General features: G+C 41.8%; 1 protein-coding gene, 1 long non-coding RNA gene and 2 other non-coding genes across 6 annotated transcripts in view; 3 read left to right on the top strand and 1 right to left on the bottom strand.

Annotated features, from left to right (window-relative positions):
• The window catches only part of LOC134736868 (uncharacterized), an 18,602-nt gene extending 18,484 nt beyond the window's left edge, over positions 1-118 (bottom strand). The window contains exon 1 of the long non-coding RNA XR_010121274.1: positions 1-118. This exon is cut by the window's left edge and continues 39 nt beyond it. This is a non-coding gene — a long non-coding RNA (uncharacterized lncRNA).
• CKAP5 (cytoskeleton associated protein 5) overlaps positions 1-27,103 on the top strand; it is a 107,815-nt gene that overhangs the window by 78,880 nt on the left and 1,832 nt on the right. For 2 of the 3 annotated variants that reach the window (XM_055281683.2, XM_063640827.1), the window contains 18 exons: positions 602-796; positions 1,480-1,615; positions 3,910-3,998; positions 6,314-6,439; positions 8,297-8,446; positions 8,753-8,956; positions 9,170-9,305; positions 9,739-9,932; positions 11,157-11,329; positions 12,500-12,673; positions 12,902-13,022; positions 17,194-17,373; positions 18,699-18,886; positions 19,470-19,545; positions 20,616-20,804; positions 20,895-21,032; positions 21,539-21,622; positions 21,717-21,876. In XM_055281683.2, coding sequence (XP_055137658.1) covers positions 602-796; positions 1,480-1,615; positions 3,910-3,998; positions 6,314-6,439; positions 8,297-8,446; positions 8,753-8,956; positions 9,170-9,305; positions 9,739-9,932; positions 11,157-11,329; positions 12,500-12,673; positions 12,902-13,022; positions 17,194-17,373; positions 18,699-18,886; positions 19,470-19,545; positions 20,616-20,804; positions 20,895-21,032; positions 21,539-21,622; positions 21,717-21,876 — 2,713 coding nt within the window. The remainder of the gene's footprint in view (positions 1-601; positions 797-1,479; positions 1,616-3,909; positions 3,999-6,313; positions 6,440-8,296; positions 8,447-8,752; positions 8,957-9,169; positions 9,306-9,738; positions 9,933-11,156; positions 11,330-12,499; positions 12,674-12,901; positions 13,023-17,193; positions 17,374-18,698; positions 18,887-19,469; positions 19,546-20,615; positions 20,805-20,894; positions 21,033-21,538; positions 21,623-21,716; positions 21,877-27,103) is intronic. The other variant, XM_063640826.1, reaches the window with a different exon arrangement.
• On the top strand, positions 9,433-9,543 carry LOC129485590 (small nucleolar RNA SNORD67). Its single transcript, XR_008658728.1, has one exon. It is a non-coding gene; the product is annotated as a small nucleolar RNA SNORD67 (small nucleolar RNA).
• On the top strand, positions 13,072-13,179 carry LOC129485591 (small nucleolar RNA SNORD67). Its single transcript, XR_008658729.1, has one exon. It is a non-coding gene; the product is annotated as a small nucleolar RNA SNORD67 (small nucleolar RNA).

Genomic DNA, 27,103 nt, shown 5'->3' on the forward strand with positions numbered 1-27,103 from the left:
ACATGGAATACTATTTAGCAATTAAGAACAAACTGCTGGTAAATACAGTAATACAGATAAATCTCCAAGGAATTGTGCTGCATGACTGAAGCCAATCCCACTGGCCTGCAAGCCAAGATTATGCCATTGCCCTCCAGCCTGGGTGACGGGAGTGAAACCCTGTCTCAAAAATGAAAAATACAAATATGAACGATTTTAGGGATATATAGAAGAAAAATGTCAACATAAGGCAAAAAATAGAAGTCTTGGTAAAATTTGTAACCTGATCACAATAAGTGCTTTGGGTCTTCTAGCTAAATATTTTTCAGAACTAAAGGGAGATAAGTAAAAGTTTTTCATCTTTAAGATGTATTAAAGCTTTATAATTTAATACCCAAATATAGTCCAAAGAAATGTGTCCTTAAAGATGATTGTCATCATTGCATATATTATTTAAATATAGCACAGTTCTTGAATTATGAAAAGTACTGATTTCATATTGGAAAGTTACAGTGTGAAAGCTAATTCAGTGCTTGAGACTAATGAAATCAGTAAGCCTGAGATCATAAATGATAACAGTCTTCATTTGAAGTGTGTAACTAGTCCTTATTTCTTTTGGCAGCTTCTGGGCTGGCTGGCTGAGAAACTACCTACTCTTCGTTCCACTCCTACAGACCTTATCCTTTGTGTTCCTCATCTCTACTCCTGCCTAGAAGATCGAAATGGAGATGTGCGAAAGAAGGCCCAAGATGCTTTGCCATTCTTCATGATGCATTTAGGATATGAAAAAATGGCCAAGGCTACTGGGAAACTAAAGGTACTACTTCTTGTTGCTGCTATTGCTGTTAAAAGCTATTAAAAAATATATTTAACATGGGCCGGGCACGGCGGCTCACGCCTGTAATCCCAACACTTTGGAAGGCCGAGGCAGGTGGATCACCTGAGGTCAGGAGTTCAGGACCAGCCTGGCCAACATGGTGAAACCCCATCTCTACAAAAACAAAAAAATTAGCCGGGTTTGGTGGCACATGCCTGTAATCTCAGCTATTTGGGAGGCTGAGGCAGGAGAATTGCATGAACCCAGGAGGCAGAGGTTGCAATGAGCTGAGATCGTGCCACTGCACTCCAGCCTGGGCAACAAGAGAGAAACTCCGTCTCAAAAAATATATATATTAAACATAAATTTATATGAGGAAAAAACCATATTACCTCCTGTGAGTCTCAATTTGAAATCATAACAAGCAAAAATAAAACATTAAGCGGTGTAGAAGTAAAAATCTGACCTCACAGGGGTGAAAACTGTGACCCTCTAGAATGATACCTACCTTAGTGTGACTTCATGATGTGTGTGACTTCTCTGACACCATGTACTGCCTCCCTTACTTCAGTGGTATTTCAAAACTAGGAGCTCAGTCATTTGTTTGACAGAGGATTTGTTCATGTTTTGTACAACTTTGTCATTTATGTGACCTCACTTTTTATGTTATTTTGTCTCTCTAGCCAACTTCTAAAGATCAGGTATTGGCCATGCTAGAGAAAGCCAAAGCTAACATGCCAGCCAAGCCTGCTCCACCCACTAAAGCAACTTCTAAACCAATGGGAGGGTCTGCTCCAGCCAAATTCCAGCCTGCATCAGGTAACTCTATCTTAAGAGGGTTAAAGGGGAAGGAAATAGCCCTGAGGAACTCTAAAAAGACATTCAGCCTTGTCTTTTTTAAATCACATTTCCTTACAGCGTAGATCCAAGCTCTCCTTCCTTCTCTGATTACTTTCCTTTCACAAACACTTGTCAAGTAGTCAAGTACCTGTTTTATGCCAAGAACTGTACTAAGGGTACAAAGGTGACTAATTTGGTTTCTGATTCTAAAAAGTTTTTTTTTGTTTTGTTTTGTTTTTAGAGATGGGGTCTTGCTCTGTCACCCAGGAGGGAGTGTAGTGGCGTGATCATAGCTCACTGCAACCTCGAACTCCTGGGCTCAAGTGTTCCTTCTGCCTCATCCTCCCAAGTTGCTAGGACTACAGGCATGCGCCATCACACCTGGCTAAATTTTTTACCTTTTATAAAGATGAGGTTTTGTTGTGATGCGCAGGCTGGTCTCAAACTCCTGGCCTCAGGCGATCCTCCCATCTCATTCTCCTAAAGTGCTGGACTTACAGACTTGAACCACCACACCCGACCCCAAAAGGAGTTTTGGAATAGCACATTAAAATAGTCCTTTCTGAAGTGTTGCATCCTACATTTCCACAACTATTTTCTGCTCCCGGATACTATAATTAGAGGAGGAATTGGGAGAATCTAGCTTAATCCATTCTGTTAACCTTCTTTAAGGGAAAATTCTTGATTTCTTTATCCTGATATTAAAATTCCATAATAGGCTGGGCACAGTGGCTCATGCTTGTAATCCCAGCACTTTGGGAGGCCAAGGCCAGTGGATCACTTGAAGTCAGGAGTTTGAGATCAGCCTGGCCAACATGGAGAAACCCCACCTCTACTAAAAATACAAAAATTGGCTAGGTATGGTGGCACATACCTGTAATCCAAGCTGCTCAGGAGGCTGAGGCAGGAGAATCGCTTGAATCCGGGAGGCAGAGGTTGCAGTAAGCCAAGATCACGCCACTGCAGTCCAGCCTGGGGGACAGAGCAAGACTCTGTCTCGAAATAAATAAATAAAAATAAATAAAATTTGATAATATATAACCTGTGACCAATTCATTTTTAGACTTACTGCTTAAACAAAACAATATTCTTGAATTTAGTGGAATAGAAATTGTTGATGCTATAAAGTTAGAAATTTTACAGCCTGAGCAATATGGCAAAACCCCATCTCTACAAAAATTACAAAAATTAGCCAGCTACCCAGGAGGCTGAGGTGGGAGGATCACTTCAGCCCAGGAGGTTGAGGCTTCAATGAGCCACAATTGCACCACTGCACTCCAGCCTGGGTGACAAAGCCAGAACTAGTCTCAAAAAAAAAAAAAAAAAAATTTACATGTGTAAAACTCTTTATTAAAGTACATATTCAGTTTTTATTGGAATCTTGCTATGTAGCAGATACTGAATATCAAAGATGTCCTTACCTTTAAGAAAGTATCAGTCTGGGCTGGGCATGGTGGCTCACACCTGTAATTCCACCACTTTGAGAGGACAAGGAGGTCAAGACCAGCCTGGGCAACATAGTGAGACCCCGTCTCTAAAAAAAAAAAAAAAAAAAAAAAATTGTTTTAATTAGTTGGGCTTGGTGGTGCATGCCTGTAGTCCCAGCTATTCAGGAGGCTGAGGTAGGAGGACTGTTTTAGCCAGGGAGGTCAAGGCTCAGTGAACCCTGATCGTGCTATTGCACTCTAGTCTGTGTGACAGAAACCCTGTCTCTAAACAAACAAATGAAACTACAGTTTAAATGTTGGTAAATGAGATACCAATTTTCTGAATTAATTTCTCTCTTATGCTTAAAGAGCGATTTGGGGGGAAAAATTATTAGGAAAAAAAAAAATCTAAGCCAGGCACAGTGGCTCACGCCTGTAATCCCAGCACTTTGGGAAGCCAAGGTGGGTGGATTGCTTGAGCCCAGGAGTTTAAGACCAGCCTAGGCAACATGGCGAAACGCTGTCTCCACAAAAATTACAAAGAAAATTAGCTGGATGCGGTGGGCCTGTAGTCCCAGCTACTAGGGAGGCTGAGGTGGGAGAATTCATTGAGCCCAGGAGGTCAGGGCTGCAGTGAGCACCTTGAAGGCACCACTGTACTCCAGCCTGGGAGACAGAGCAAAATCCTGTCTCATTAAAAAAAAAAAAAACAACAACAACTAACTGAAAACATCTTATAAATTGATACATTTAAGGCTGCAAGCTTCCTGGTCATCATTACATATTTAACCTGTCCAAAATAAAATGATATTAAAGTTTATAGTATATACTTTTTTTTTCTCAAAGCACCTGCTGAAGATTCTATTTCCAGCAGTACAGAACCCAAACCTGATCCAAAAAAGGCCAAAGCTCCAGGATTATCCTCCAAAGCAAAGGTATGTTAACTCTGTATACTTCGATGTAGACTTGCTTTTAAATATATTTTATATACTGAGTCATTCTATTAGGAAGGACCATATTATATATAAAAGAACATCACTGCTGTTGATATTATCAAATTATTTATACAAATTTCTGTGGCTCATTTTTAATAACGTCCTAAAATGGAGACATCCTGCTCTCAAGAGGTGCTGTCATCTTCCTTTCATGTAGATTTTCGGGGAAAGATTTACTTTATTGGAAGAAGAAAGGGCCGGGCGCAGTGGCTCACGCCTGTAATCCCAACACTTTGGGAGGCTGAGGCAGGCGGATCACCTGAGGTCAGGAGTTCAAGACCAGCCTGGCCAACTGGAGAAACCCTGTCTCTCCTAAAAATACAAAAATTAGCTGGGCATGGTGGCACACCTGTAATCCCAGCTACTCGGGAAGTTGAGGCAGGAGAATTGCTTGAACCCAGGAGGCAGAGGTTGCAGTGAGCCAAGATCTCGCCATTGCACTCCAGCCTGGATGACACAGTGAGACTCAGGAAAAAAAAAAAAAAGGAGAAAGAAAGCATTTGTAGCTCTGGCATAATAAAACTTTAGGCTGATTTGGATTTAAGAAAAGGAAGTTAAATCAACCTCCTTCAAATGTGGCACTGTTGTCATCATACTAGAAGATGTTTCGGTTAGTCTGCAGGGAAATATCTTTTGTCCCAGTGGGATTTATTTTGATGCATCACCAATTCTTTTAATATTCATGGAGAGTTGGACAATTTAAAGCAGTGTGTTCAAATGTTTAACTTTATCCCCTGGGTGATTTTTTCATTTAATTAAGTTTTTAAATCACAGAAAATTGTCATTATCTCTATCAAGATTCAGATTAATAAACATATTCAGAGTGTTAATTATTTAATACTTACAAAAGGAAAACTGCAAAACTGTGCAATGGGTAGTAAATCTAATAGTAAGTCTAAATAAAGAATTATTTAATTTACTTCCTGTAATTGATGAAAAAATATAGAGAACGTTTTTTAGCCAGTACATGTATTATTACACCCCCATTTTTGAGTACACACTCTAGGGCCTTTCTTCTAAATATTACAATAAACCATTTTTCTTCCCTATGCTCAGGCCCTTTAACTCCCCAGTGAATTAATTTAAATGGGTAATTATCTTCAGCTATCCAATGACGTTGTTCTTTTCCTGTCTGCCTGTCCTCATCCCAAATTTAACAAGTGCTTATTTTAGTTTTGATCACGAGTGTTTTGCAGTATTTTTGACTCCATTCTTAATGCCATAATTTTTTTTCCAATCTTTTTAAACTTACGAAGCAGTTTCATATAAATGATCTCATATTTGTTTGGTCTGAATGACTTTAGTGTTTATACTAGAAAGAAATTCTGGCCAACTAGAAATAGTGGCCGTGCTACATTTATAATAATAATGATTCCAGTAATGAAATTTGAATTTTACCTTAAATATATGTACTATTGTTTACTATTTTCTTTCTATCTGATGTGAAGATTTTAAATCTTGGATTTTTTTTTAAAACCACTTTAGTGACTTAAGTATTTAAAGCATTTCTTGTAACTTTCTCTAGAAGCAAGTTCAAAAGGTCTTCAGTTATACTGTTATGAGATACATTTAAATATCAATGGAAAAAAACAGAAAAGCTTTCAAACTAAGTGTTTTGAAATGTGTAAATGCCATTCAAGATGTCATTAATGGCTGAGGTGGGTGGATCACTTGAGGTCAGGAGCTCAAGACCAGCCTGGACAACATGGTGAAACCCCGTCTCTACTAAAAATACAAAAATTAGCCGGGGTGGTGGTGGGCGCCTGTGGTCCCACCTACTGAGGAGGCTGAGTCAGGAGAATCACTTGAACCCAGGAGGTGGAGATTGCAGTGAGCTGAGATCACACCACTGCACTCCAGCCTGGGCGACAGAGTGAGACTCCATCTCAAAAAAAAAAAAAAGATGTCATTAATATGGAAAGCTATAAATAGTGTTGAAGATTTCAAGAAAAAAAAAGAATTATCCAATAAACAAAAAGTTTGTGACCTAGACTAATGATCAGTAATAGCAGCTTTTCCAGCTACATGACATGCCAGTCCAAGAACTAACCAACAGTTACTTAAGAATATTCTCAGAAAAATTTCTAGAGAGCCTGTTCAAAAACATATACAAGATTCTGTGATGCACGTTTTTTCATGTGAAATATCATGTAGAAAGATATCTCTGTTTTCTATAGTGCCCTTTTACTGGGCAGCAGCATCATATTCTTAAGAAGTGGCCAAGCTAATCAGTATTCCCTGAACCTTGGTTGTAGAGTGCACAAGGGAAGAAGGTGCCAAGCAAAACCAGCTTAAAGGAGGATGAAGACAAATCTGGGCCTATTTTTATTGTTGTTCCAAATGGAAAAGAGCAAAGGATGAAAGATGAAAAAGGATTGAAGGTAAGGAAGGATTAAGAATCGTCAGGAGATTTTTGCTTGTATTGTTGTTCAAGAATAATTTTGCTGTCTGAAATTCATGTTATTGTTTAATATCTAGGGAATTAAGTGTTTCTTTTGCTTATAAATTATATTATTCTTTAGTTTATGGGAGCATTAATTCCTACAAAAGAAACTATAGAATAGAGTTATTGCTTATTTTTCCCTGTAAATAGAAATAAATGATTTAGTAGCTTTTTTGGTATCTTCATTTTTAAAATCAAAGAATGGAATGTATTCATTGATTTTTTTTTTTTAAGTTAACTGGATGTATAAGCTTCTTCATTAATCCTTCTTTTTTAAGACCTTACAAGGCAGATTTTGTGACTGTCTAGTTCAGTCATTTCTCTTATGTTGCTTTGATTTCATTAGATACTTAAGTTTGTTTTCAAAATACATAATCTTTTTTAAAAATTATATGCAGTACAGAAAGTGCAAAGTATAGTATGAAAACCATGTCTCTGTTCCAGTATCCCTCCACAGGGAGGATATTAGTCCTCATTTTTTCAATGTATTACTCCAGAAATATTTTATACCTCTACTATCATATGTATATTTTTATATAGCCCTCCTTTTATACAGATGGCATATACAGACATGCCATACTGTTTGTTCTGTATCTATTTTCTTTTAATGATGTTTGAAATATCTGAAAGATGATTCGTATCTGTGTATATATGTGTGTATCACTGTTTGTATTGGTGCATTATTGTATGTACCTTTCTTTATCCTTCGCCCACTATGTTGGACATTTACGTTGTTTCTGGTCTTTCACTATTACAAACACTGCTGCTGTGAATATCTTTGAATGTAGGTCTTTGTACACATATGTGAGTGTATCTATATTAAACTCCTAGAATGATGATATGCATAATTTTGATAGATATTTCAAATTTTCTCTTTTTTTTTTTTTTTTTTTTTTTTTTTGAGACAGAGTCTTGCTCTGTCCCCCAGGCTGGAGTGCAGTGGCGCGCTCTCGGCTCACTGCAAGCTCTGCCTCCTGGTTCACGCCATTCTCCTGCCTCAGCCTCCTGAGTAGCTGGGACTACAGGCGCCTGCCACCACGCCCGGCTAATTTTTTTTTTGTATTTTTAGTAGAGACGGGGTTTCACCGTGTTAGCCAGGATGGTCTCGATCTCCTGACCTCATGATCCGCCCGCCTCGGCCTCCCAAAGTGCTGGGATTACAGGCTTGAGCCACCGCGCCCGGCCTCAAATTTTCTCTCTATCAAAGATGTGGCAGCAGTGTCCACCATGTTATATAGTTACATGTAGGATTGATTTTTTTTTTTCTTTAGTAAGAATTGCAAGGCCAGGCACAGTGGCTTATGCCTGTCATCCCAACAATTTGGGAGGCTAAGGCAGGCAGATTGCCCGAGCCCAGGAATTCAAAACCAGCCTGGACAACATATTGAGACTTCGTCTCTACAAAAAAAATTTTTTAATTAGCTGGGCAGAGTGGTGCATGTCTGTAGTCCCAGCTACTTGGGGGGCTAAGGCAGAAGAATCACTTGAGCCTGGGAGGTTAATGCTACAGTGATCTATGATCGTGCCACTGCACTCTGCTGTGCCCAGGCAACAGGCGAGACTCTGTCTCAAAAACAAAGAATTCCAAAAATTTATATTCCTAGAAGATTTTCAGAGTTGTTAAGCTTCAAGAAGTATGACACTTTGAAATTCGCATTCATATTCAATTACAAATGAATATTGTTGAATTTTTAAATATTTTATTAAATTGTTCCTGCAGCTGCATTATATAAGGCTCTCTACATCATTTCAGTTGAACACCCTGTAGCCCCTTTTCACTGTTTGTTTTTTCCAGGTGCTAAAGTGGAATTTTACTACCCCACGGGATGAATACATTGAGCAACTAAAGACTCAAATGTCTAGCTGTGTGGCTAAATGGTTACAAGATGAGATGTTTCACTCAGACTTTCAGCATCATAACAAAGCCCTGGCTGTTATGGTTGATGTAAGTCTGCAATAGATAAATATACATGTATCTCAGACATGTAAAAATACCGAGCCCTATGAAATAATCTGAAGTTTGCATGACTTGAAATGGAAGTAGAATATACTATGTTCTCTATTTTTAGAGCTGTCTTATTATTTGGTAGAATAAATGAATGTGTGTGTATATTTTTTAGGTCTTAATTGAAGGCTTAAAAATCTGTCATTTTCTTTTTGGGCTCCAATAAAATTTAGGAGATACTTGCCTAGTAGAATTAAGATTTTGATTATTCTTATTTGTGGGAGTTTTGTTTTGTTTTGTTTTAAGCACCTGGAGAGTGAAAAAGAAGGTGTTATTGGTTGCCTGGATCTTATCTTAAAGTGGCTTACCCTGAGGTTTTTTGACACCAATACAAGCGTCCTGATGAAAGCACTAGAATATTTAAAATTGCTCTTCACCTTGCTAAGTGAGGAAGAATATCATCTTACTGAGAATGAAGCATCTTCCTTCATCCCCTATCTTGTCGTCAAGGTAATGTGGTGTTCTCTCTCTGGGAGACTGCTTAAGTTCCCAGCTGACCTCAGTTTCTATACTTTTATTTCCTCTCCCTTTTTTACTGATGATATCACGGTACCTTCCCCACTCATCCCTATTTCCCTATTCTTTCAAAACATAGTAATGCATGGGAGAATCATTGCTACTTAGGAAATGCCTCACTTAATCATTATTTTCCTTGTTGACTAGGTTGGAGAGCCAAAGGATGTCATTCGTAAAGATGTTCGTGCCATCCTGAACCGGATGTGCCTTGTCTACCCAGCTAGCAAGATGTTTCCCTTTATCATGGAAGGAACCAAATCCAAAAACTCTAAGCAGAGAGCAGGTGAAGCAAACAGTTTAAACTGAGATGTGAATCTCTGCAGCAGTAGCCTATAGAAGAAATAGTTTATAGATGAACAAATAAATTTCTCCAGTGCCTGTGTAGTTGATTCCAACCTCCTGATTTAGACTGTGAGAGTGATGAGTTGCACACTGGTGGAGCCATGGTATCAGGTGATACAGGCACCACTCAGTATCACCCTGGTGACAAAATCAAGTGCACAGGGGCCATCTGACTCACAGGCATCTCTTCCTTTCAGGAGCACTTGCTGAAATACCGTTTTTTCACTGAGAGAAGGCAGTAAACAAAAAATCCTAGGCAGAGCCAGAGTAAGATTTTAGTCCTTCATATATGCCAAGGGAAATTTCTCTAGTAAGGATAAGTCTCTGTCCCAAATATGTGTTGTCTCATTAATCTAGCCTTTCTCCCCCATCAGAGTGCCTGGAAGAGCTGGGATGTCTGGTTGAGTCCTATGGCATGAATGTTTGCCAACCAACCCCAGGAAAAGCCTTAAAGGAAATAGCTGTTCACATAGGAGACCGTGACAATGCTGTACGCAATGCTGCACTCAACACCATTGTAACGGTGTACAATGTACATGGGGATCAGGTGTTCAAACTGATTGGAAATGTGAGTGACTTCTCTGAACACTGTCGGCGTGTCGTGTAAAGAATTGCAAGATCTCCTAGGTGTTAGGTTTCCTGTCCTCTCAACTGTAGCTAAGTTTTTACTACTTTTTAGTCAACTCAACCTATCAGTGTGTCCTAGAATCCAGATAGACCCTTGAGGTGTCTCTGATTAGGCTGTTTTAATGGAAATCAAGTTTTCTTTTCTGAGCATTCTATTCATAGCAAATTTGCTTTAGAAATGAGTGCTATTTTTGAATCAAGAAATCTGAGCTAGTCCTGGGTTTAAATTCTGCCTGGCAGTCTGCTCTGTAATTTTTACTGCATCGAGTTTTTGGTTAAAAAGTGCTTATTTGTGTGTAGTGTGGATGCTAGTATCTGTCAGATCACATCTTGCACTACAGCCGTGAGCCAGTTTTCCACTCACATTAGGTCCTGCCTCTGACCTCTTATTTCGTTTGAGTGAGTCTGGACCTCCGTCTTCAGTTACCTCATAGTGTCACCATATATTTACACTGGGCTTAAATACGTTTACTTATATTTTCTAATTAAATTCTCACTACTACCCAGTGAAGAATATAAAGCAGTTGGGAATTTTACAGATGACCAAAAATGAAGTTTCTTGCCCATAGTCACACAGCTAGATAGTGGTGACAAAACAAAAATGGGGAAGCTTCATTTAATTTTTGACCTTTTTATTTGTAGTTACTAATTGGCTTTCTTTTTTATCCTTTCTTTCTTTTTTTTTTTTTTTTTTTTTTGAGACAGTGTCTTGCTCTGTCACCTAGGTTGGAGTGCAGTGGTGTGATCATGGTTCACTGCAGCCTCGACCTCCCGGGCTCAAGTGATCCTCTGACTTCAGCCTCCTGAGTAGCAAGGACTACAGGCACGTGCCACCACGCCCAGCTAATTTTTATACTTTTTGTAGAGATGGGGTTTCACCATGTTGCCCAAGCTGGTATCAAAACTCCTGGGCTCAAGTGATCCTCCTGCTTTGGCCTCCCAAAGTGCTGGGATTACAAGCATGAGCCACTGTGCCCAGCCCCTCTCCTTCTTTCATATCTCCTCTTCCTATAGCAGCTAGGCAGGTATTAATAGTAGTTGATTTTGAAATGTGGTGCTTTGAAAGTAAACATGTCCTAACATAGAAGGTTCTATTTGTTTTGATATGAAAATAGATACTATTGAGTTATCCAGTTAGGTTTCTAAATTTGGCCTCTTTTTACAGCTTTCTGAAAAGGATATGAGCATGCTTGAGGAGAGGATTAAGCGGTCAGCAAAGAGACCCTCTGCTGCACCAATAAAACAGGTGGAAGAGAAACCTCAGCGTGCACAGAACATAAGCTCCAATGCCAACATGTTACGCAAGGGACCAGCTGAGGACATGTCTTCCAAACTCAAGTATGTAGATGGAGATACTTGTCTGAGAGCATCTCTGTGGCCTTTGCCTTGTGTGCTCACAGCCTGTCCTGTAACATAATCTTGAGTTCTTGTAGCCATTATCATGCATGACAGAGTGTCTGGGTAAATGTATTGTAACCAAATGTTTGATCCTTCAGTCTTCATTGTCTTTGTCTTTGTCTCAAAACCACTTCTAAATGGTCTTGTGCCTTCTTTCACTGCTTTTCCGTGGACAGAATTATGTATCGCACTTATAGGATGTAAGTACTGCCTGCTAATTTCTCATTAGCAGGGCTCTTATATCTTTCTAACTTCTGACTTGGATTCATCCCCTCTGGAGGGTGACTAGCTTAGAGTTTATAATCAGGGTAGAGGGTGTCCATAAGTGCCCCAAGAATCAAGTCTTCCACAAAAGTTCAATGTCATGTGGCTAAAATATTGATTCACTTTCTTCTTTGTGTTATACTTGGTTGTGCTTAGTTTCCTATTCTTGAGATAAGGCTAAATAAAATACATGCAACCCAAAATTGGCTTAGGGACTCAAAATACTGCCTCCTAAGCAAGACAGCTCTATTTTGGGTTGTGTCATGAGTATAATTTTAACGAACTTGAATTTGGAAACTTTGAATCCCTATTTCTTGGATGTAAAGCTGGCCCTGACCTGTCAGGAGTGAATATTCTAAAAAGGGGTGACTGGTGGTCTCACAAAGTATAAAATGTGCTGAACACTGCATGGAATGGTACTTATGATTAGCAAAAATTAAAGCGCTGGTTAATTTGGTGGAAAAGAACCAACCAGTCTAGATTTTTCTTATGTATTTGCCCATAAGTAGTGAACTTTGAGTCAATACAAATATATTTTATTGTTTTCTGCCCCATCAGGAATAGAAGTACAAGGTTTGTTGGCTTTACTGAACTAGAACAAATACTTATTAACTTGGCAGGTAGTGTAAGTACAAATTAAAGTTATCTACCCTCTTAGGATATTCATGAACCAATGTTGCCTATTAAAGGCACTAGCTTAGACTCAGAGGGACTTAAATCATTCAGCGGGGCTGAAACCAGAAGTTGAACATCTGTCCTGAAGCTCTGGGGCAACTGACAGTGCTACTCTTGCCCTTTGGCTAAGAAGTCTCTTTTAGTTCAGGAGCCTCCTTTTGCTTCCCTTAGCCAAGCCCGAAGCATGAGTGGGCATCCTGAGGCAGCCCAGATGGTCCGCCGAGAATTCCAGCTGGATCTAGATGAGATTGAGAATGACAGTGGTACAGTCCGATGTGAAATGCCAGAACTTGTTCAGCACAAACTGGATGACATTTTTGAGCCAGTCCTTATTCCTGAACCCAAGTGAGTTAAACTCTTTCATTTAAATATGAGCAGTTCATGATGATCAGAAGGCATACATCAAATGTGCCCTTTGTGGTAATGTGCAGTTAAAACTTTTTAGAACTGATTACTTTCTGAATGATAGCAGTTGTTAACTAAGACCTGGACCTAGTGGAGAATTGTGTAACTCCAGTTGACTGGGATGTCTTGTAATAGAGATTGAAGTTTTCTCTTTGTTCTGCTATCTAGGATCCGGGCTGTTTCTCCACACTTCGATGACATGCACAGTAATACAGCATCCACAATCAATTTCATTATCTCCCAAGTAGCCAGTGGTGACATCAACACAAGTATCCAAGCTCTGACACAGGTAATGGGTGTGCTCCCATGACAGGGATTCCATTGGTGGACATAGAGGCTATAAATGTGATGAATTGCGCACTCACAGAGTCATAGCATTAGGGGATGCAGGCAGTGTTTCATACTTTCCCGAGGAAAGAAATGCACAGGTGCCACTCAGTCATCACTTGCCTCAGAGGATGTGACTCTAATAGAGCCTTACTTTTTTTTTTTTTTTTTCCTTCTCCTTTGAGACCAGGTCTCACTATGTTGTCCAGGCTGGAGTACAGTGGCTATTCACAGGCACTATCATAGCACACTGCAGCCCCAAACTCCTGGGCTCAAGTAATCCTCCTCTCTCAGCTTCCTGAGTAGCTGGGACAACAGGCTTGCATCACTGCACCTAGCTAAGCCTTGCATTTTTTATAATTGCTTTGATTCACCAGAGGCTAGAGATAAAACAGCAGCTAACAAGTAAGGACCAACTCTCATGGAACTTTTTTAGATTTTAGTGGACAGAGACAAATAAGAAAATATCACACAGTTGTAACAACTCTGTAAATATAACTTAAATGGAGGAATGACAGAAAGGAACTGAGTAGATACTTAGACTGGGTAATCAGGAAAACTCTGATATCCTTGGGGCTAAGAGTATGCCAAGGAGAGGAAAGAGCTAGTACTCAAAGGCATTAGGGCAGAAATGAACTTGAAGTTCAAGGAAATAAGGTTCATGTGCCTGGAGCATAGTGTTAAAGGGGGACAATGATACAGAATGAGATTTGAGAGGCAGACAGTGATCATATCATGTAGGGCTTTAAAAGCACCAGGGTGAGTTGTTTGGATTTTATTTCAGTTGTGATGGGAAACCATTAGAAATTTTTTAAAAGAGAAGTCACAGGTGGGTATGGTGGCCCCTGCCTGGAGTCCCAGCTGCTCAGGAGGCTAAGGCGGGAAGATTGCTGGAGTCTGGGAGGTTGAGGCTGCAGTGAGCTGTGATTGCACCACTGTACTCCAGCCTGGGTGACAGAGTGAGACCATGTCTCAAAAAAAAAAATAGGCCAGGTGCGGTGGCTCACACCTGTAATCCCAGCACTTTGGGAGGCCAAGGTGGGTGGATCACGAGGTCCAGAGTTTGAGACCAGCCTGGCCAATATGGTGAAACCCCATCTCTACTAAAAATACAAAAATTAGCTGGGTGTGGTGGCACACGCCTGTAGTCCCAGCTGCTCAGGAGGCTGAGGCAGGAGAATCACTTTAACCCAGGAGGCGGAGGTTGCAGTGAGCCGAAATCATGCCATTGTACCCCAGCCTGGGCGACAGAGTGAGACTCCATCTCCAAAAAATAAATAAATAAATAAAATTTAAAAAATAAAAAATAGGCCGGGCTCGGTGGCTCACGCTTGTAATCCCAGCACTTTGGGAGGCTGAGGTGGGCGGATCACAAGGTCAGGAGATCAAGACCACGGTGAAACCCCATCTCTACTAAAAATACAAAAAATTAGCCGGGCGTGGTGGCGGGCGGCTGTAGTCCCAGCTACTCAGAGAGGCTGAGGCAGGAGAATGGCATGAACCCGGGAGGCGGAGCTTGCAGTGAGCCGAGATCACGCCATTGCACTCCAGCCTGGGCGACAGAGCAAGACTCCGTCTCAAAAAAATAAATAAATAAAATAAAATAAAATAAAAATAAAAAATAAAACAACCCAAAGTGAATCAACAACAATGTGACAAAATGAAATTTTTTTTGTAATTTTTTTTTTTTTTTTTTTTTTGGGATGGAGTCTCACCCTGTTGCCCTGAGTGCAGTAGGGCAGTTTCAGCTCACTGCAGCCTCTGCCTCCTGGGTTCAAGCAGTTCTCCTGCCTCGGCTTCCCTAGCAGCTGGGATTACAGGCACCCACCACCATGCCCAGCTAATTTTGGTATTTTTAGTAGAGAAGGGGTTTCACCATGTTGACCAGGCTGGTCTTGAACTCCTGACCTCAGGTGATCCACCCGCCTCGGCCTCCCAAAGTGCCGGAATTACAGGCATGAGCCACTACGTCAGGGTGATAAAAGGAAATTATGTGCTACACTGATAGGATCCAGTGAGAGTTCCACATCACTTTGCTGATGTTTCTAATGTTACATAACCTGAATCATGGGAAACATCAGAGAAATACAAATTAAGGACATTTTATAAAGATTCAAGGTCAAAGCTGGGCGCTGTGGCTCACACCTGTAATCCCAGCAGTTTGGGAGGCCGAGGTGGGCAGATCACCTGAGATCGGGGTTTTGAGACCAGCCTGACCAACATGGAGAAACCCTGTCTCTACTAAAAATACAAAAAAAAATAGCTGGGCATAGTGGCACATGCCTGTAATCCCAGCTACTCGGGAGGCTGAGGCAGGAGGATAGCTCGAACCCGGGAGGCGGAGGTTGCTATGAGCCAAGATTGTGCCATTGCATTCCAGCCTGGGCAACAAGAACGAAACTTCATCTCAAAAAAAAAAAAAAAAAAAAAAAAAAAAAAAAAAAAAAGATTCAAGGTCCAGAAAGTCAAGGAAACACTGAAGAACTGTCCTACACTATAAAGAGACTGAGAGACATGACAGGTAAATGCAGTGCATGATTCTAGACTGGTCTTTTGCTTTAAAGGACATAATTGAGGTCATTAGAGAAAATGGAATGGAGTCTGAGGATTAGATGGAAGTAACATCAATGTTAATTTCTTGATGTTGATGGTTTTATTGTACTTATGAAGGAGAATGTCCTTGTTGTTAATAAGTATACCCTAAAGTATCAGGGTCATGGAACATCAGATTGACAACTTCCTCTTAAATAATTCAGGATAAAAGAGTTCCTTTACTACCCTTTCAACGTTTCTGTAATGTACTTTTTTTTTCACCTTTGCAGGTTTTTTGTTTGTATTAGTTATGGAAGAAATTACTCTGGCCACTCTAGAGATAAGATTATATGCACGACAAGAATGAATTCCAGCAATTCTTTTAGGAAGTTGTGGCCAAAATTTATATGAAAGATATTATGTGCCACTAGGATGATAATGGTGAAGAGGAAGGAAGTCATGGTTTCAGGGTTTCTTTTGGAAGTAGAATCCACAGAACTTGCTAATAGATAAGATATAAACAATGCCTTATTACAAACCAGTGTACTGAAACAGAACACTGGACCAGTATGTGAGAAAGCTGAGTTTTTGAGTTTGGACCAGTAGTCTGATCTTTCTGAGCCTCACTTTTCATCTGGTAAATGGAGATCTTAATATCAGCCCTGTCTGAAGAGTCTAAAAAGCACTCTTTTTAATAAATCGAACATTTAAACATAAGTATTTTTGTTTTGTTTTGTTTCTGAGACAGAGTCTCGCTCTGTTGCCCAGACTGGAGTTCAATGTCGTGATCTCGGTTCACTGCAACCTCCGCCTCCTAGGTTCAAGCAATTCTCCTGCCTCAGCCTCCCGAGTAGCTGAGATTACAGGTGCCTACCACCACGCCAGGCTAATTTTTCTATTTTTGGTAGAGATGGGGTTTCACCATGTTGGCCAGGCTGGTCTCCTACTCCTGACCTCAAGTGACTCACCCACCTTGGCCTCCCAAAGTGCTGGGATTACAGACGTGAGCCACTGCCCAGCCAAACATAAGGATTATTATTCCCTGAACTAGACAATGAGCCTCTTAGAATCGAACCTGTGACTAATTTATCTAATATCTTGCTCAGTAAATATTTGCTGAATGACTGAATCCCTAAAGACTAGTTATTTATATTTAAATGGGACCAGGCACGGTGGCTCACACCTGTAATTCCAGCTCTTTGGGAAGCTGAGGTGGGCGGATCACGAAGTCAGGAGTTCGAGACCAGCCTGGCCAACATGGTGAAACCCCGTCTCTACTCAAAATACAAAAATTGGCGTGGTGGCAGGTGCCTGTAATCCTAGCTACTCAGGAGGCTGAGGCAGGAGAATCACTTGAAACCGGAAGGTGGAGGTTGCAATGAGCCAAGATCGTGCCACTGCACTCCAGCCTGGGTGAAAGCAAAATTCTGTCTCAAAATAATAAATGAATAAAATAAATAAGTAAATGGGCTTTTTTTTTAAGGTAAGACTTTGGAAGTACTTTGCTAATAAATATTCTTACAGAGAAGTTTCATATAGTGTCTTCCGCTATTTTAGATGTATGAAGCTTGGAAAATATATCTTGAAATTTTTGTTATCAGATCGATGAGGTCCTGAGACAGGAAGACAAAGCTGAAGCCATGTCTGGCCATATTGATCAGTTTCTTATAGCCACGTTTATGCAGCTAAGACTCATCTACAACACACACATGGCAGATGAGAAATTGGAGAAGGATGAGATCATCAAGTTGTATAGCTGTATCATTGGCAACATGATTTCGGTAAGGACACCACTGCAGAATTTCAGCTTCCCATCAATCTGTCATCCTACATAGGTTCAAAAGCCAGAGTCCATGCAGATGTTGCAGTGAGTTCTGTGTCACTTGGTAGAATTTTACATGCATTGTATAGCAAGCTACTGATGGCTTCCATTGGATGTTTGGCTACACTCCATCCCACCTTACTGTTAGGATATAAAGTAAAATGCTTACAGACTACCTAGCTTCTTCCGGCCAGTTTCTTCATCAGGCATGGTAGGCCATAGCTGCCTTTCCACAGATAAGTATAGTTACATTAAAAATGCTAATTAGCCTGGTTTGATCAGTACACATTGTATACGTGTATTGAAATATCACTCTGTATTCCATAAATTTGTACAATTATTACATGTCAACTAAAAATAAAAGGGAAAAAAATTTGTCAGTGTTTTACCTTTAGAGCAGATTATAAGGATAATAAAGATATTCTCACTCAGATTTCAATATGCTTTCTTAAATTAGGGCTAAAAGGGTGGACTTAATGACACCAACTAGCCAGAAATTACAAATTTGGCATAACAATAAATAATTTCACATGTAAAAACAAATACTGTGGCCGGGCACGGTGGCTCACGCCTATAATCCCAGCATGTTGGGAGACCGAGGTGGGTGGATCACGATGTCAGGAGTTCAAGACCAGCCTGGCCAAGATGGTGAAACCCCATCTCTACTAAAAATACAAAAAATTAGCCAGGCCTGGTGGCGGGTGCCTGTAATCCCAGCTACTCGGGAGGCTGAGGTAGGATAATCGCTTGAACCTGGGAAGCGGAGGTTGCAGTGAGCTGAGATCACACCATTGCACTCCAACCTGGGTGACGAGTGAGACTCTGTCTCAGAAAAAAAAAAAAAAAAAAAATACTCTGAATTTCTAAAAATACAACATAGCTGGGCGCGGTGGCTCACACCTGTAATCCCAGCACTTCGGGAGGCCAAGGCAGGTGGATCATGAGGTCAGGAGATCGAGACCATCCTGGCTAACATGGTGAAACCCCATCTCTACTAAAAAAAAAAAAAATACAAAAATTAGCCCGACGTGGTGGCAGGCGCCTATAGTCCCAGCTACTCGGGAGACTGAGGCAGGAGAATGGCGTGAAGCAGGGAGGCAGAGCTTGCAGTGAGCCGAGATCATGCCACTGGCACTCCAGCCTGGGGAACAGAGGAGACTCTGTCAAAAAAAAAAAAAAAAATACAACATAATTGAATATTTATCAGAATATGCCACCCACATTTCTATTCTTTACTCTCTATATTGAGTTTTACACCTCCCTGACACAAGTATGTCTGGATAGCTGTTTCAGATAGAGAGCCTTGCCCGGGAGGCCTCCACTGGAGTACTAAAAGACCTAATGCATGGCCTCATCACCTTAATGCTGGATTCCCGGATTGAAGATCTTGAGGAAGGACAACAGGTCATCCGCTCTGTGAACCTCTTGGTGGTGAAGGTTCTGGAGAAGTCAGACCAGACCAACATCCTGAGGTATATCTGTACTCTCAGCCAATAGAGCCTGGGGCATCCTCTCTTTTGTCTACACTTAGAAACCATAACGTCCATAAGTCAACTTCCTAGGCAACCTAACAATCATAAATCAACTTCCTAGGCACACTTAAAATTATAACTGATGTAGTTACAACTTTAAGTGCGCCTAGGAAGTTGATTTATTACTCTTCATCATGGACCAAAGGTATTTTAGCCTGAGACCATAGCTAAAACTAGTAAATACTTAGCCAGCCAGCCAATATCATGCATTTTCTAGAATAGGGCTGTAAAGTTTGTCAGTTACATTTTTCTTGTACATTTCAGGTATATTTTATTCTTTCTCAGCTACCAATGACAATGAGAAATAGAGTCACAAACCTTAACACTTACCAAGTGGTGACTTAAAAGGCTTAAACAATGTTTATTTTCTTAACTGAATGTCAGGTAGTCCAGGACAATTCCTGATCCATGACCTCTCACTTTATTAGATGAATAGAGTAATCTCACTTGCCCTTTCAACTGCTGATTCTAATTGGAATGCAGGTTTGAAACTTAATGCTGTTGTGTTGGGTTTTTCTTCCAGTGCCCTACTTGTTTTGCTCCAAGACAGCCTGCTAGCAACAGCCAGTTCTCCCAAATTCTCAGAGCTTGTTATGAAGGTGAAGTTGAAATGATTTGATCTCTTTTCTTTCAAAGATGCAATCACTTTGTTAAAAGTATGGGGAAAGAGGAATTGGAGCTAAGAAAGACATAGGCTCAAATCAACCAAGTCACACCTGAAAATATATTTTTCATAATAAGAATATTAATAAAATAAATTTTTAAAAATTTAGCCAGGTGCAGTGGCATGCACCTATAGTAACAGCTACTCAGGAGGCAGAGGTGAGGAGATTACTTGAACCCAGAAGTGAGCTTGATCATACCACTACACTCCAGCCTTGGCAACAGTGAGACCCCATCTCTAAAAAATATGTATATGTTTTTTTATATATGTGTGTGTTATATATGTATTATAAATGTATATCTTAATATGTTATATATGTACATTATATATATGTATATAATACACATACACACACACACACACACACACACACATATATGAATTGGTCTTCAGTTTTTCCCTTCCTACAATTTATATTCTAAGTTCAGGCCTAAACCGTTCGTGGCCTCAAACAGTGAAAGGGAGGAAATATTTTGTAAATATTTTACTAATTCTCCGAGGATCAAAAGGAAAGAAGTTTGAAACAGATTTCATTTATTTTGGGGAAAAAGATATCTACAGCCCTATGATACTTGGTCTTTTTTGTGAAAGAGACCAAATGAACATATTTACAACATTATAATACTGTTATTACACTGAATTAGTATCAGATATTTTGTCCCCTTGCATTAGATTTGATTAAGCAATATGAACTACTTTACTCTCAGGAACGAAGGAAACCCAAGAGAGAATTTCTACCAGGTTAAATGATGCCCCTAGCTCTGGGGAGTGGGAAGGAGTAGAGATGGATGACTAGATGAATGACTGGTCTCACTTCAGCTGGTGTCATGGTAGAAGTGATTAAAAATTTTCATGTTTTAGCAGCTGAACTTGAAAGATATGTGCCACATTTATAGCCCTGGCCATCTTTTAGAAGTGAGCTCAAAGCTTAGGCAAGATGAATGGTGACAAATTATCCTCATTCTTCAGTGACTCCTTCTAACTCTTTTATTCCTTTTTCAATAGTGTCTCTGGAGAATGGTTCGACTGTTGCCTGATACCATCAATAGCATTAACCTAGACAGAATTCTTCTGGATATCCACATTTTCATGAAGGTCTTCCCCAAAGAGAAACTGAAGCAATGCAAAAGTGAATTTCCCATAAGGACCCTAAAGACCCTGCTACACACCTTATGCAAATTAAAAGGACCCAAGGTGAGCAAGAATCGCAACTGGTCTCTGAGGGAGCTTGAGAGAAAATCATGGAAATGGCAGTGCTGTCAGTCATGCATGTGTCTCCCTCAGATCCTGGACCACCTAACGATGATCGACAACAAAAACGAGTCTGAGCTGGAGGCCCATCTCTGCCGGATGATGAAGCACAGTATGGACCAGACCGGGAGCAAGTCTGACAAGGAAACAGAAAAGGGAGCGTCTCGAATAGTGAGTGGCCTGACTTGAAAGATTGAGGGAAATGAGGCTACACCGGAAGTGATCTTATCTAAGGTGTAGGTCACCAGGATGTGCTTTCCGAAGGTCCAAGGTGAAGGCTCATGGACGGGTGGAATCAGTCTCCTGCTGTGGTGCAGTAACTGTTTCCACCTTGAAATTTTAAAATCTAAACTAAGTATAACCATGTGTTTTTTGGTCCCCAAGAAAGATGCCTAAGGCATTGGTCACCAGATAGCTAGCTGGCTCTGCTTAACATGGGAAGAATGTGTCAGTTCCTTCTCCATGAAGTTGAGGTGGAAATCTGAGACTGGAGGCATTCAGTGACCCAGAATGTTAGTGCTTCTGCTGCAAGACCTGCATCACTGGTGCATCTGTTATCTGTAGGAACATACCAATAAGGCCCAGATTTTGAGATATTTTCTGTTCATATCCAACCATCAGTTCCTAATTAATAACTCAAGTCTAACCAATTCTTCCTATGTCTTTCAACTTTTCAGGATGAAAAATCATCAAAGGCCAAAGTGAATGATTTCTTAGCTGAGATTTTTAAGAAGATTGGCTCTAAAGAAAACACTAAAGAGGTGAGAGTGAAAGGGTTAAGCAGAATAGGGGTCTGCTTTATGGTAAAGGGACACTAACATTCATCGCCACCTCTTCCCTTTTCCTGTTCACCAGGGACTAGCAGAGTTATATGAATATAAGAAGAAATACTCAGATGCTGACATTGAACCATTTCTGAAAAATTCCTCACAGTTCTTCCAGAGCTATGTCGAAAGAGGCCTTCGGGTGATTGAGATGGAGAGGGAGGGCAAAGGTCGTATTTCCACTTCAACAGGTATGGTTTCCTTTTATAGCTCCAGGAATAAGCTCAAAATAGCTCCTAGCTCAGGAATCTGAAGTTTGGGTTGGTTTAAATTCATACCCATGAAGCTCAATACTTAATGGTCACCAAATGGTCTTCCCTTTGCTATATCCAGTGGTCAATTCTTAGCCACCTGAATTGACCCATCATCAGTATTTGACAATGGTAAATTGTTCCCTGCCCTTGAGACAGCTTCACTTCGCTTCCAGTTCTCCACGCTGTCTTGTTTTCCTCTAGTCTCACTGGCTATTCCTTCTTGGCCTTTGACTGATTCTTGCTCACTCACTCTGACCCTTTTTTTTTTTTTTTTTGAGACGGAGTTTCGCTCTTGTTGCTCGGGCTGGAGTGCAGTGGCGCAGTCTCGGGTTCAAGCTGTTCTCCTGCCTCAGCCTCCCAAGTAGCTGCGATTATAGGCATGCGCCACCATGCCCGGCTAATTTTTTGTATTTTTAATAAAGACGGGGTTTCTCCATGTTAGTCAGGCTGGTCTGGAACTCCCGACCTCAGGTGATCCGCCCGCCTCGGCCTCCCAGAGTGCTGAGATGATACGCATGAGCCACTGCTCCCGGCCTCACTCGACCTTTTAATGTGGACATCCCCCCGGGTTCAGTCTGTGATTGTCTTCTCTCTTCCTCTTATTTCCTTAAGGAATTCATCTACTTTCACCACCTTAAATAACATTTAAATCTCCAGCTTAGACCTCCTTCCTCATTTCCAAACTGCCATATCCTACATGGTATCTCCACCTGGGTTTCAAATACACATTGTTTCTTTTTTTTTTGGAGACGGAGTCTCACTCTGTTGCCCAGGGTGGGGTGCAGTGCTTCCGCCTCCCAGGTTCAAGTGATTCTCCTGCCTCAGCCTCTTGAGTAGCTCGGACCACAGGCGGGTGCCACCACACCCAGCTAATGTTTGTATTTTTAATGGAGATGGGGTTTCACCATGTTAGCCAGGCTGGTCTTGAACTCCTGACCTCAGGTGATCCACCCACCTTGGCCTCCCAAAGTGCTGGGATTACAGGCGTGAGCCACTGTGCCCAGCCTCACATAGACATTGTAAACTCTACATGTCAAAAACTAAAGTCCTGGCCGAGCACAGTGGCTCACGCCTGTAATCCAGGACTTTGGGAGGCTGAGGCAGGCAGATCACGAGGTCAGGAGTTCAAGACTAGCCTAGCCAATATGGTGAAACCCCATCTCTACTAAAAACAGAAAAATTAGCTGGGTGTGGTGGCGTGTGCCTGTAGTCCCAGCTACTCAGGAGGCTGAGATAGAAGAATCACTTGAACCCAGGAGGCGGAGGTTGCAGTGAGCCAAGATCGCATCACTGCACTCCAGCCTGGGCGACAGAGCGAGACTCCATCTCAAAAACAAACAAAAAACTAAAGTCCTGATCATCCCGTAAGGCTGATCCATTTACTTTTTGTTTTGTTTTGTTTTGTTTTGGGACAGTCTCACTCTGTTGCCCGGGCTGAAATGCAGTGGTGCGATCTTGGCTCACTGCAACCTCCGCCTCCCTGCAACCTCCGCCTCCTGGGTTTAAGCAATTCTCCTGCCTCAGCCTCCCGAGTAGGTGGGACTACAGGCGCATGCCACCATGCCCAGCTAATTTTTTGTGTTTTTAGTAGAGACAGGGTTTCAACATGTTGGCCAGGCTGGTCTCGATCTCCTGACCTCATGATCCGCCCACCTCGGCCTCCCAAAGTGCTGGGATTACAGGCGTGAGCCACCATGCCCAGCTGATCCATTTACATTCTTCTCCATCTTGGTTGATGGCAACTTTATCCTTCGAGTTTGTTCAGATCCAAAGCTTTTGAGTCTTCTCTTCCTTTCTGTCAGGAAATTATTTTGGGTCTACTGCAAACCATATGCAGAATTCATCCACACTTCTCATCTTCACTGCTACCACCTTGGTGTGTGTGTTCTCTCTCATCTGTGTTACTGTACTATCTTCCTACTTGATCTCCCTGCTTCCACCCTGCCTTCCTCTATTCTTTTCTACACATAGCATCAGACTCTAATGAAACATTTTCCAGAGGCTGTCCCTTTCACTCAGCAAAAGCAAAAGGCCCTTTAAAGGTCTCTGAGGTCCTGTGTTTATAGGACCTGCCAATGCCTCTAGTACCTCATCACCTAGTCCTCTTACTGTTGTTTTCACTCCAGCCCCACCAGCCCCCTTGTTTCTTTTTGAGTCAGGGTCTCGCTCTCTCACTCAGGCTGGAGTGCAGTGGCGTGATCATGGCTCACTGGGTTCAAGCAGTCCTCCTGCCTCAGCTTCCCAAGTAGCTGGCACTACAGGTGCATGCCACCATGCCTGGCTAATTTTTGTATTTTTTGTAGAGACAGGGTTTCTCCTTGTTGCCCAGGCTGGTCTCTAACTCCTGGGCTCAAGTGATCCACCCACCTTGGCCTCCCAAAGTTCTGGGATTTCAGGTGTGAGCCACCACACCTGGCCTCCCCCTGGTTGTTTCTGGAACACACCAGGCATGTATCTTCTTAGGGCCTTTACACTGGCTATTTCTTTTTTTTTTTTTTTTTTTTTTTTTTTTTTTTTTTGAGACGGAGTCTTTCTTTGTCCCCCAGGCTGGAGTGCAGTGGCGCGATCTCGGCTCACTGCAAGCTCCGCCTCCCGGGTTCACGCCATTCTCCCGCCTCAGCCTCCCAAGTAGCTGGGACTACAGGCGCCCGCCAACACGCCCGGCTAATTTTTTGTATTTTTAGTAGAGACGGGGTTTCACCGTGTTAGCCAGGAGGGTCTCGATCTCCTGACCTCGTGATCCGCCCGCCTCGGCCTCCCAAAGTGCTGGGATTACAGGCTTGAGCCACCGCGCCCGGCCTACACTGGCTATTTCTTACACATAAATGCTCTTCCTTAGATGGCTTTGTTGCCTAGCCCCTTTTCCTCTTTCACATCTTTGTTCAAATACCACCATCTTAGTGAAACTTTTTTTTTTGAGACGAAGTCTTGCCCTCTCGCCCAGGCTGGAGTGCCGTGGCACGATCTTGGCTCACTGCAGCCTCCGCCTCCCAGGTTTAAGAGATTCTCTTGCCTCAGCCTCCCGAGTAGCTGGGATTATAGACGTGCACCTCCACGCCCAGCTAAGTTTTGTAGTTTTAGTAGAGGCAGGGTTTCACCATATTGGCCAGGCTGGTCTCCAACTCCTGACCTCAGTTGATCCGCCTGCCTTGGCCTCCCAAAGTACTCCCAGGCATGAGCCACTGTGCCTGGCCAGTAAAACCTTATTAAAACTTGCTACCTATCCCTCACCCCACCATAGCACTTATACCTCTAACATACTATATAATGTATTTGTTAGGTTAATTGTTCAGCATGTGTCTAGTCATGCATATCAACATTTTGCCCAATGACGGACTGCATATATCATGGTGGTCCCATAAGGTTATTTATTTTGAGACAGGGTCTCACTCTGTCATCCAGGCTGGAATGCAGTGATGATCTCGGCTCACTGCAACCTCCACCTCCTAGGTTCAAGTGATTCTTTTGCCTTGGCCTCCTGAGTAGCTGGACAGTTGCGTGCCACCACACCCAGCTAATTTTTTGTGTGTATTTTTAGTAGAGACAGGGTTTCACCATGTTGCCTCAGCTGGTCTTGAACTCCTGGTCTTCCTGGTCTCAAGTGATCCCCCTACCTCAGCCTCCCAAAGTCCTAGGATTACAGGTGTGAGCCACCATGCCCAGCCAGCCCCATAAGATAATGCAGCTGAAAAATTCCTATCACCTGATGATACCATAGCTGTCATCATGTCATAGCACAATTATTTTTGTGTAAGTTTAGTGTAGCCTAAGTGTACAGTGTTTATAAAGTTGACAGTAGTGTCCTAGGCTTTCACCTTCACACACCACTCACTCACCCAGAGCAACTTGCAGTCCTGTAAGCTCCATTCCTGGTAAATGCCCTATACAGGTGTACCATTTATCTTTTATACAGCATTCTTACTGTACCTTCTCTATGTGTAGATACATAAATACTTAACACTGTGTTAAACTTGCCTACAGTATTCAGTACACTAACATGCTGCACAGTCTTGTAGCCTAGATGTGTGGCAGGTTATACCAACTAGGTGTTCACCTAACAATGAAATTACCTAACAAATGCATTTCTCAGAACGCATCCCTGCCCTTACGCCACACATGATGATATTTGTTAAATGATATGAATGAATGCAGTAACTAAGTTTAAGCTGAAATGTTACTGCCCCCACAGTGAAAAAGCCCCTATTCGAGAATTACTGCTCACAGGATCTAGAGACAAACGGAAGACTTAGGAGGTTTCAGTTATAGAAAATAGCTATCACGAGCCTTAAACCAAGACAAGACAGACCCAACTGCAAAAGTGCCCTCTCATCAGTCCTATGCTTCGTTCTTTCCGAGTTGAGTGACATTCACCTACTCTTACATCTGAGAATGTGTCTGCCTGTCAAAGCATGTCCCTTTGTGGTTTTCAGACCCTGATCATATCCACTCTCAGCCTGTATCTTGCTGGGCTTTGTTCTCTTAAATAGTTAGGAGTTCTTTTTTGACACCTTAAATTACACCTTTCCAAGACTTTACAAGTCTTTTTATTTTTTGAAATGGGGTCTGTTTTTGTGGGGTTTGAGATAGGGTCTCACTCTGTCACCCAGGCCGGAGTGCAGTAGTGCGATCTCAGCTCACTGCAGCTTCTGCCTCCTGGGTTCAAGTGATTCTCATGCCTTGGCCTGCCGGGTAGCTGGGATTACAGGTATGTGCCACCACCCCCAGCTAATTTTTGAATTTTTTTTAAGAGACAGGGTTTCACCATGTTGGCCAGGCTGGTCTTGAACCCCTGACCTCTAAGTGATCCACCTGCCTCGATCTCCCAAAGTGCTGGGATTACAGGCATGAGCCACTGCACCCGGCTGGGGTCTCGTTTTGTTGCCCAGGCTGGTCTTTAATGAAAAAGACCTCCTAGGAGTTAAAGTGTGGTGTGCAGAATGTCCAACAGTATGCCACATGTAAACATACCATGGTTTAATCAGGGCAGGCATCCTGTCCTCATTTCCAAAGCCCTTTTTGGGGATGTTCAATGTGTGATAATTTTAGCCTAAACAGCACATTTGCAACACAAGCATGTATTCCCACTGATTATTAAATTGATTTTGTGCCTTAGAGTATTCAGACATCTCTTATTGCTGGCTTTTACATAATTCATTCATTTTTC

This window comes from Symphalangus syndactylus, chromosome 6 (genome assembly GCF_028878055.3).
Source record: "Symphalangus syndactylus isolate Jambi chromosome 6, NHGRI_mSymSyn1-v2.1_pri, whole genome shotgun sequence".
In the NCBI taxonomy this organism is placed as follows: domain Eukaryota; kingdom Metazoa; phylum Chordata; class Mammalia; order Primates; family Hylobatidae; genus Symphalangus; species Symphalangus syndactylus.